The 11765-nt window shown below is 44.0% G+C and overlaps 1 protein-coding gene across 1 annotated transcript; it reads right to left on the minus strand.

The window, feature by feature from the left end:
* Positions 1-9400: 9400 nt before the first annotated feature.
* LOC100277225 (uncharacterized) lies at positions 9401-10236 on the minus strand. Its single transcript, NM_001150856.1, is given in 2 exon segments — positions 9401-9574; positions 9681-10236. Coding segments are annotated over 2 exon segments (429 nt in total). The 5' UTR covers positions 10065-10236; the 3' UTR covers positions 9401-9529.
* Positions 10237-11765: the final 1529 nt, after the last annotated feature.

The raw sequence follows: 11765 nt of genomic DNA on the forward strand, positions 1-11765 counted from the left end.
CTGACTCCGACGACGAAGGACTCGCCGCCACTGCCTTCAACAAATCGGCTCTCTTCCCCAACGAGCATCACACTTGCCTCATGGCAAGGGAAAAGAAGGTAATCACTCGTAATGCTAATACTTATGATTCTTCTAGTGATGATGAATCTAGTGAGGATGAAATTGATTACTCTAGTTTATTCAAGGGATTGGATAGAACTAAGATAGCTAAGATTAATGAGTTGATCGATGCCTTAAATGAAAAGGATAGAACCTTAGAGAAACAAGAAGACCTCTTATATGAAGAACATGATAAATTTGTTAGTGCACAAAATTCACTTGCTCTAGAAGTTAAAAGAAATGGAATACTTTCTTGTGAACTTTCTACTTGTAATGAAACCATTTCTTCTTTAAAAGGTGAAATTAACGATTTAACTGCTAAACTAGAAGTAGCAAGTAACTCGTATGTTGAAAATATTACAATTTGCACTAGGTGTAAGGATTTTGATGTTAATGCTTGTAGTGAACACTTAGTTTCAATTTCAAAACTAAATGATGAAGTGGCTAGTCTTAATGCTCAACTTAAGACTAGCAAGAGTGAAGTTGATAAAATAAAATTTGCAAGGGATGCCTACACAGTGGGTAGACACCCCTCAATTAAGGATGGTCTTGGCTTCAAGAGAGAAGCCAAGAACTTAACAAGCCATAAGACTCCTATCTCCACCAAGGAGAAAGGGAAGGCTCCTATGGCTAATAGTGTTAAGAAGAATCATGCCTTCATGTACTATGATAGGAGATACTCTAGAAATGCTTTTAGAAGTAATGATGTTTTTGATTCACATGCTTATGACTCTTATGCTATGATTGCTTCTAGTTCTCATGTTATGCATGGTAGAAATATGTTTAGAAGAAATGTTGTTCACCAAATGCCTAGGAGAAATGTAGTTCATAATGCTCCTAGGAAAGTAGTGAATGAACCTTCCGAAATTTATTGTGCTCTAAATGCTTCCTTTGCTATTTGTAGAAAGGATAAGAAAATTGTTGCTAGGAAGTTAGGGGCAAGATGCAAGGGAGATAAAACTTGCATTTGGGTCCCTAAGAATATTTGTGCTAACCTTGTAGGACCCAACATGAGTTGGGTACCTAAGTCCCAAGCCTAAATTTGCCTTGCAGGTTTATGCATCCGGGGGTTCAAGCTGGATTATTGATAGCGGATGCACAAACCATATGACGGGGGAGAAGAAGATGTTCACCTCCTACGTCAAGAATAAGGATTCCCAAGATTCAATTATATTCGGTGATGGGAATCAAGGCAAGGTAAAAGGGTTAGGTAAAATTGCGATTTCTAATGAGCATTCTATCTCTAATGTATTTTTAGTAGAGAGTCTTGGATATAATTTGCTATCTGTTAGTCAATTATGTCATATGGGGTATAACTGTCTATTTACAAATGTAGATGTGTCTGTCTTTAGAAGAAGTGATGGTTCACTAGCTTTTAAGGGTGTATTAGACGGCAAACTTTATTTAGTTGATTTTGCAAAAGAAGAGGCCGGTCTAGATGCATGCTTAATAGCTAAGACTAGCATGGGCTGGCTGTGGCATCGCCGCTTAGCACATGTGGGGATGAAGAACCTTCACAAGCTTCTAAAGGGAGAACACGTGATAGGTTTGACTAACGTGCATTTCGAAAAAGATAGACCTTGTGCAGCTTGTCAAGCAGGTAAACAAGTGGGAGGAGCGCATCACAGCAAGAACGTGATGACCACTTCAAGACCCCTGGAGCTGCTGCATATGGACCTCTTCGGACCTGTCGCCTATCTGAGCATAGGAGGGAGTAAGTATGGTTTAGTTATTGTTGATGATTTTTCCCGCTTCACTTGGGTGTTCTTTTTGCAGGATAAGTCTGAAACCCAAGGGACCCTCAAGCGCTTCCTCAGGAGAGCTCAAAATGAGTTTGAGCTCAAGGTGAAGAAGATAAGGAGCGACAACGGGTCCGAATTCAAGAACCTTCAAGTGGAGGAATTCCTTGAGGAGGAAGGGATCAAGCACGAGTTCTCCGCTCCCTACACACCACAGCAAAATGGTGTGGTAGAGAGGAAGAACAGGACGCTAATCGATATGGCGAGGACAATGCTTGGAGAATTCAAGACCCCCGAGTGTTTCTGGTCGGAAGCCGTGAACACGGCTTGCCACGCCATCAACAGGGTCTACCTTCATCGCCTCCTCAAGAAGACTTCGTATGAACTTCTAACCGGTAACAAACCCAATGTATCTTACTTTCGTGTATTTGGGAGCAAGTGCTACATTCTAGTGAAGAAAGGTAGAAATTCTAAGTTTGCTCCCAAAGCTGTAGAAGGGTTTTTGTTAGGTTATGACTCAAATACAAAGGCGTATAGAGTCTTCAACAAATCATCGGGTTTGGTTGAAGTCTCTAGCGACGTTGTATTTGATGAGACTAATGGCTCTCCAAGAGAGCAAGTTGTTGATTGTGATGATGTAGATGAAGAAGATGTTCCAACAGCCGCTATACGGACCATGGCGATTGGAGAAGTACGGCCACAGGAACAAGATGAACGAGATCAACCTTCTTCCTCAACTATGGTGCATCCCCCAACCGAAGATGACGAACAGGTACCTCAAGTGGAGGCTCTTGATCAAGGGGGAGCACAAGATGATCAAGTGATGGAGGAAGAAGCGCAACCGGCACCTCCAACCCAAGTTCGAGCGATGATTCAAAGGGATCATCCCGTCGATCAAATTCTGGGTGACATTAGCAAGGGAGTAACTACTCGATCTCGATTAGTTAATTTTTGTGAGCATTACTCCTTTGTCTCTTCTATTGAGCCTTTCAGGGTAGAGGAGGCCTTGCTAGATCCGGATTGGGTATTGGCCATGCAGGAGGAGCTCAACAACTTCAAGCGCAATGAAGTTTGGACACTGGTGCCTCGTCCGAAGCAAAATGTTGTGGGAACCAAGTGGGTGTTCCGCAACAAACAGGACGAGCACGGGGTGGTGACGAGGAACAAGGCTCGACTTGTGGCAAAAGGTTATGCCCAAGTCGCAGGTTTGGACTTTGAGGAGACTTTCGCTCCTGTGGCTAGGCTAGAGTCCATTCGTATCTTGCTAGCATATGTCGCTCACCATTCTTTCAGGTTGTACCAAATGGATGTGAAGAGCGCTTTCCTCAACGGGCCAATCAAGGAGGAAGTGTACGTGGAGCAACCCCCTGGCTTCGAGGATGAACGGTACCATGACCACGTGTGTAAGCTCTCTAAGGCGCTCTATGGACTTAAGCAAGCCCCAAGAGCATGGTATGAATGCCTTAGAGACTTTTTAATTGCTAATGCTTTCAAGGTTGGGAAAGCCGATCCAACTCTTTTTACAAAGACATGTGATGGTGATTTGTTTGTATGCCAAATTTATGTCGATGACATAATATTTGGTTCTACTAACCAAAAGTCTTGTGAAGAGTTTAGCAGGGTGATGACGCAGAAATTCGAGATGTCGATGATGGACGAGTTGAACTACTTCCTTGGGTTCCAAGTGAAGCAACTCAAGGACGGCACCTTCATCTCCCAAACGAAGTACACGCAAGATCTGCTAAAGCGGTTTGGGATGAAGGACGCCAAGCCCGCAAAGACTCCGATGGGGACCGACGGACACACCGACCTCAACAAAGGAGGTAAGTCCGTTGATCAAAAAGCATACCGGTCAATGATAGGTTCTTTGCTTTACTTATGTGCTAGTAGACCGGATATTATGCTTAGCGTATGCATGTGTGCTAGATTTCAATCCGATCCTAAGGAGTGTCACTTAGTGGCGGTGAAGCGAATTCTTAGATATTTGGTTGCTACGCCTTGCTTCGGGCTCTGGTATCCAAAGGGGTCTACCTTTGACTTAGTTGGATACTCAGACTCCGACTATGCTGGATGTAAGGTCGATAGGAAGAGTACATCAGGGACGTGCCAATTCTTAGGAAGATCCCTGGTGTCATGGAACTCTAAGAAACAAACATCCGTTGCCCTATCCACCGCTGAGGCCGAGTACGTTGCCGCAGGTCAGTGTTGCGCGCAACTACTTTGGATGAGGCAAACCCTCCGGGACTTTGGCTACAATCTGAGCAAAGTCCCACTCCTATGTGACAATGAGAGTGCTATCCGCATGGCGGAGAATCCTGTTGAGCACAGCCGCACAAAGCACATAGACATCCGGCATCACTTTTTGAGAGACCACCAGCAAAAGGGAGATATCGAAGTGTTTCATGTTAGCACCGAGAACCAGCTAGCCGATATCTTCACTGAGCCTCTAGATGAGAAGACCTTTTGCAGGTTGCGTAGTGAGCTAAATGTCATAGATTCGCGGAACCTGGATTGAATTGTAGCATACATGTACTTATGCTTTTGATCATGTTCCTTTTTGCATTTTGTTGCTTATTATGGTGCTCAAGTTGTACAAACACTCCCTGGACCTCACAAGTCCGTTGCAAAGTGATGCACATGTTTAGGGGGAGATGTGTTACAACTTGACCCTTTGAGACTAACCATGTGCTTGAGTTTGATGATTTAGTCTCGAAGGAGGATTGAAAGGGAAAAGGTGGACTTGGACCATGAAAGACTTCCACTGCACTCCGATGAGAGGGTAACTAATTCCAAGTTCATCTCATGAAATCTTATTGCCATTTGCTCTTAATTGAAGATTTTGGTGAGGCAATGGGGTTAAAAGGCCAAGATTGATCCCGTTTTGGTGCTTCATGCCAAAGGGGGAGAAAATAAAGGCCAAAGTGATAAATGGATCAGCTACCACTTGAGAGATTTTGAAAATAGTAGAATAGAGTTTTTGTTGAGTCAAAAGGCTTTTATTATCTCGTATTGTCTCTATTGTCAAAAGTTGGCTTCTTGTGGGGAGAAGTGTTGATTATGGGAAATAGGGGGAGTTTTTGAAATCTTTGATCAATCTCTTTTGGAATGACTCTCTTTATGCCTCAACATGTGTGTTTGACATAGAAATAGAGATTTGAGTTTGATTTGCAAAAACAAACCAAGTGGTGGCAAAGGATGATCCATATATGCCAAAATTGAATCAAAACCAATTTGAGTTTTTATTTGAAGTGATTTTGCACTTGTTCTAGTTGCTTTATGTTGTGTTGGCATAAATCACCAAAAAGGGGGGGATTGAAAGGGAAATGTGCCCTTGGGCCATTTCTAAGTATTTTGGTGATTGAGTGTCAACACAAGTGCTTAAATGTGAATCAATACCCATGGATGAACAAAGTGCAAATCTAGAGCAAAGGTATGTTTCTAAGTCTTAGTACATTGGTTTTGTGTACTAATATACTTGTCTAAGTATTAGAAACAGGAAGAAGAAGAAGAGAAGAAAGTTGGCTGTGTACAGCCAACAGGCTGTTTCGGTCTGGGGCACCGGACTGTCCGGTGGTGCACCGGACAGTGTCCGGTGGTGCACCGGACAGTGTCCGGTGCGCCAGGCTATCTCGGCCGAAGAGGCCGCTCTCGGGAATTTGCTGACGGCGTACGGCTAAAATTCACCGGACTGTCCGGTGTGCACCGGACTGTCCGGTGAGCCAACGGTCGGCCAGGGCCAACGGTCGGCCGCGCGATCAGCACAGGACACGTGGCCGAGCCAACGGTCGGAAGGGGGCACCGGACTGTCCGGTGTGCACCGGACATGTCCGGTGCGCCAACGGCTCCCGCATCTGCAACGGTCGGCTTCGCCATTTAAGGAAAGGAATCGGGCACCGGACACTGTCCGGTGTGCACCGGACTGTCCGGTGCGCCCGACGACAGAAGGCAAAGATGGCCTTCCAGATTTGTTCTCAACGGCTCCTAGCTGCCTTGGGGCTATAAAAGGGACCCCTAGGCGCATGGAGGAGTATACCAAGCAACTCTTGAGCATTCTTGATCATACACACTCAGTCTTTGCGCATCCATTTGTGATTCTAAGTGATTCGAGCTCTGTTCTTGTGAGAAACTGTGAGATAGTCTTTGAGCTCGAATCTTGGCCGTGTGTGTGCGCGTTTCGCTGTGGATTTGTGTGTGTTGCTTCCCTCCCTTACTCCGTGCTTCTTTGTGAATCTTAAGTGTAAGGGCGAGAGACTCCAATTTGTGGAGATTCCTCGCAAGTGGGATAAAGATAAGCAAGGCAAAATACTGTGGTATTCAAGTGGGTCTTTGGACCGCTTGAGAGGGGTTGATTGCAACCCTCGTCCGTTGGGACGCCACAACGTGGAGTAGGCAAGTTTTGTACTTGGCCGAACCACGGGATAAATCACCGTGTCTCCTCTGTGTTGAATTCTCTGTGATTGTCGTATTGTGCAAGATCTTCTCTTTAGCCACTTGGCAATTATTGTGCTAACCTCTAACAAGTTTTTGTGGCTATAAGTTAAGTTTTTTACAGGATCACCTATTCACCCCCCCTCTAGGTGCTCTCAGTTCTTTAGAACCGAACCTCGGTAAAACAAATCACCGTGTTCACTTGCCTTGATTCTTGTTTGATTTGTTTTCCCCTCTCTTTCGGATATAAATTTAATTCTAACGCTAACCCCCGGCTTGTAGTGTGTGTTTAAAGTTATAAATTTCAGGTTTCGCCTATTCACCCTCCCTCTAGGCGACTTTCAATAATTGATGTAGTAGTGTAGTGGTAGAGTAGGGTATGCGCGAGAGAGAGGTTGCGAGTTTGAATCTCACCATTCACAAAACATGTTAATTTGAGTCAAAATAATAGTGAAAAATGATAGGGCGATGGGTATGGTAATGGGTAGTGGTTGGAGAGTTGTTCCCATAATTTTAAAATGTTTTGCTGTTTTTTGGGGGGTTTGCGATTCTTTCTTTGCCAAGTGCTTTTCGATACTCGACAAAGTCTTTGTCGAGTGTCCGAAAAAGTACTTGGGAAAAAAACCATTTGCCGATAAAATATTTGCCGAGTGTAACGGCAAAGGCTTTACCGAGTGTAAAATGGCCTTTGCCGAGTGTCTGAGATACTCGGCAAAGAACACTAGTCCGGTAGTGAATGTTGGTGGTGAGCATTGAAGCAAAGATAAAGTAAAGGGACATATTCCAATCTTTAGGGAGTAGAGATGATGGCAGCACAGGAGGGGGATAACCATGGGCATGACAAAATTCATGCCATGTTGGCTACTGACTCCATATGCCACGCTAGATCTAAGAACCAAACAAAGGGGTAAGGACATGTGGTGAACCACTTAAAAAATTTATCCCTAAAAGATGAATCTAAAGGCCAAAAGAAGGGGTACATGCTTGAGATGAACCAATTAAAAATTTATAGACTAAAAAATCAACATTTTAGACTTGATAGACTTAACTAGAAACCTTGATAAGTTAATAGACCTTTAATGCATTTAACTTCGAAGTTAACATTAGGTTTGAGGCCAATAAATCTATGTAATGTGATGTATAAGTTTTTATGCAAAGTTATTTCTAACCACCTAAGAACCATCCTACCTAGTATTATCTCATTGGGTCAAAGTGTCTTCATACCTTGTCAGCTCACCACAAACAACATGTGCTATTTTTGTGTCACTTTGAGTTTATTTGATAGATTGTTTGCAATTTTCTTTCTTTATATGGTCTATTGAAAAAACAACATGTGGGGAACTTCCTTGACGTTGTAGTTTCATGTGCAACTACTGACTTCCACATTTGTTGGTCTCAACATAATTTTTTCTTGAGGTTCTAAGTTGCTTCTTTGAGTTGTTCTTGTTTGCGCTTTATCATTTGGCTTTCCTAGAATTGCCTATACGTCTAATAAATTTGTTATAGCTATGCAGACTTGAGTTTGCTACAATATATCAGGTTTGTGAAATTTTAGGACATATGACATAAAAACGATTTTGATTGATTCACATTCACCTCTCTAGTTGATGTTTTGGTCCTTTGTATCATTAATAACTTTTGTGCTTCTTCCATCATTTTGGCTTTTCTATTTTCCCACATGATTTCCAATATAATGGCATGGATAAAGTTCTAAATAGATTATGCTAGGGTGCAATAAAACACCAAGAGCCAGAATTGATTTTGTCTAGTCTATAACTAATATCAAAGAACTAAAATTTCTCGGTCATGTTTTTTATCAGGTCTTCCTCTAACTAACTCTATGCATATTAAAATTATCTCTACTAGACTATCTACAATTCTTCTATTTTATATAGTACATATAAAGGGAATCTTGAGGTGACATTTATAGGTAGGAGTTGTTGTAGGTTCAATTCCGTGATAATAAATAATGTTCTGAACATGGGTCGATGCATGTGATTTCATTGGCTTAAGCACTCAATACACAAAGGGTTATCTTGGTTTGGGCATTCCTTATATCTAGTATTTGTGTTCTTGATGTTAGAATGCTCAATCGAGTTCTTACAACTGAGGGAGGGATGTGGTTGGATATCACTACGCTATGATCTAGGGTTTGATTGTTTGATATATGATTGAATCCCTTCTATAGGAGCCCATGCCTAGCCTTATATATTAGAGGGCAATGAGGGTACATGAAGAAGGGTTCTAGGGAGTTTCTAGGATTTTGTATCATGATATTCAATAGGTGGTGGCACCGGGCACCATTTCACGTCGATATCATGTCCGACAACACTGAACTATTCCTAACATATTCTGCTAGAGCCCATAGCTGACCATCAGAGTTGGAGTTGCCATTGTGCCATGCCTAGATTCATCCTTCTCATGTGAACCATCACACACTAAGGATGTGGCCTATATGCCGATGAATGTTAAATGACAGGCATAGACACATCCTTGTAGTGATTGTGCTCCAGTATTTTAAATTGGATACAAGTTTAACATGCTATTGCTATATTATTATCAGTATTAATCTATATTATACATGGCATTGCCATCATAAAAGATATAGTTTTAAAAATTTATAGACAAGATAAAACATAAATATACATATATATTACGCTGCTCATTGATTTCTATTGAAATTTGATAGCATCTTATCGGTTTCGGGTATGTTGGTATGTTTGTTTGTTAGTTAATAACAAAGGGGTGTTGGCATAGTGGTCCAATACCCCCTCTTGTAAAATGTACATACTTATCCGGTTATCCCAGAAGCAATAAAAATACTATAGGCACGTCCTATAGTAACTTACCATAAAAAAACAAAGGGTGTTGGGAATTATTTAGTATAGAACTAGAACGAGTATGAAGTTCTACATTCACACATACCACAATGTCTATAGATATACTTACTATGTTCTAAGTTGTAAGACATTTTTGCTTTTTCAGATTCATAGGTTTTACTATATGTCTAGACATATATTATGTCAAGATATAAAGTAAAAGCTACGAATCTCAAAATATTAAAATGTTTTATAATTTACTAGGATGGATGAAGTAATGGTCTATGGAAAAAAACTGGAGCACGCAGCACGGAATACATAAAAGATTTTATTATCAAGCTGCTTAGTTCACACATAAACATGCAGCCCATCAACAATGACGTACATATAACCAAACATGAATATCGCATCGACAGAATTGCCATCGCTTGCTGATGACGAAGACTAGAGCAGGTCCCTTAGCACTGAGATCGCCGCAGCATGCTTCTCCTACACACATATTTTTTTTTTATCAATGACACATAGTCATGTCAGAGTGTCCGTGCATTTTGATGACGTGAACCAGCAACGCAAAGAGGAGTCGCACCGCACGCACCTGGTCACGAGATCTGTCCCGGATGCCACTGCACACCGGCCGGCCGCTCTCGTCGTACAGTATCATCCCGCTGAACCGCGGCAGCTGGCACTTGACGCCCATCAGCACCCTCCTCTGCCATATCGGCCGCAGCGGAGTGCCGCCGGACAGGGCAGCGGCAGCGCCGTCCACTCCACCACTCCCCACGCCCATGGCCGGCGCCGCCTTCTGCTCTACCCCCACCGCGTCGGCGTCGTCGCCTCCCAAGATCCCGTACTCGCAGTCACCACCCTCCACGCCGGCAACCTTATGGACGACGACGCGGCCCCGCACCGACCGGCTGCTGCCGCCGTCGGCGCCGTAGAGCTTCTCCTTCCAGAGAGCCACGGACAGGCAGAGGCCCATGGTGATGGCGTGATGCGATGCGATGCTAGCACTGGATCAGGGTGCAGGAACAGCAGCAGACAGTAGGGGGTGTAGGGTAGGGGGCAGTGTGGCGCGGTTGGCTTCTTATGGCGAGCGGCGCCAAGAATATTATTGATGCGCGCACAGGTTGCCCGTGAGTCTTGCCGTTTGTAGTGATGGAGTGAGTGTTCGCTTCGATATGATGCTCACTCATTTACGTTTCACCGTTCTACCTGACTTGATCTGGGTGCATGTGAAGCACACGCCCAGGTCGGCTCGGCGGTGGAGTAACCTTCAGAAGGAAGGCGATGGACGATGAGCCGTGATGTGCGGAGGAGAGCGTTCGCTTGTGCTGTCGTTCACCGATCCATGCATATATGACTGGGGGCTCAAGCAATCCGCCAAAACGACAACAGACCAAGCACACACGGCATCGTCAGACCTGGCGTCGCTTCTCTTTTCAGCTATAGCGCAAGAAATTGAGCCTCCTGCGGAACTCCCCAACGGCTTCGCCATCCCTGTTGCGCGCTATATCGTCGGAGTTCGGCAAGAAGCCAAAAAAATCTGGCGGCTCGGTTTGTGGCTCGCTATCGTCCCGCATCTGAGGCTGCCAACTAGGCCCCACAGCTAAGAGATTATTGTGCAGTGCAGTGCAGCACACCTACTCGTTGTTGTAAGTATAGATGTCCAAACGGGCGGCACGGCCCGGCCCAGCCCGAGCCCGATTGAGCCCGGCCCGATTGAGCCCGGCCCGATTGAGCCCGACCTGTTAACCGGGGCCCGATTGAGCCCGGCCCGATTGAGCCCGACCTGTTAACCGGGCCGGGCCGTGCCGCCCGACGGGCTGACTCTTCTGTCCGAGCACGGCACTACACAGGCCCATCCGTGCCGGGCCGGCCCGGAAAGCCCGACCCACGAAGGAGCCCGGCCCAGCCCGAGCACGCCAAGTAACAGAGCTCTAAATTGACACAGTTCACATTTAAACAAGCTCAGCTCTAAATTGACACAGTTCACACACTTATAAATTGGCACAGTAACACATTTAAACACAGTAATAAATTGACACAGTTCACACAGTTCTAAATTAACACAGTTCACAAAACAGAAATATAAAGATAAGTAATATAAATGATTAGAGCTGTTTGTGCAATGGCTGCCTCATTAAAAACCTTTCTAGGTAAAAACTCACTCCTCGTGAGAAAACCTTAGAAAGGAAAAAAGAGTACAACCCAGCTCTGATTTAATAAGTTCATGTCTAAGAGTACAATTTACATCACCAGATGTCCAGATCACTAGAATAGAGTAGGAATAGGAAGAATAGTAGGAGATTACAAAGTGTATGGGCCTAGGCCCTAAGGGTCATCAAGATAAAGTCCTTCAAGGTCTTCTTCAAGGTCTTCGTCCTGTGTAGAGTGTTGGCCTCTTGCTTCTCATAGTTCCCAATCTTTCATGCAAAGTAACATCTCTACCATTTCTGGTGCTAGGCGACGTCGTCGTTCCTCAATTATCCTGCCACAAAGGCTAAATGCAGATTCTGAGGAAATTGTTGAGACAGGAACAGAAATAACATCTCTAGCTAAGATAGAGAGAATAGGATAGGACAACTTATGTTCATGCCACCAGTTTAGTATATTGAAGTCCTCATCAAACTTCTGCAAAGTGTCACTGTCCAAGTAGGAGGACAGTTCTGTGTCAAGTGAA

The sequence above is a fragment of the Zea mays genome, chromosome 7 (genome assembly GCF_902167145.1).
Source record: "Zea mays cultivar B73 chromosome 7, Zm-B73-REFERENCE-NAM-5.0, whole genome shotgun sequence".
NCBI classification, from domain to species: domain Eukaryota; kingdom Viridiplantae; phylum Streptophyta; class Magnoliopsida; order Poales; family Poaceae; genus Zea; species Zea mays.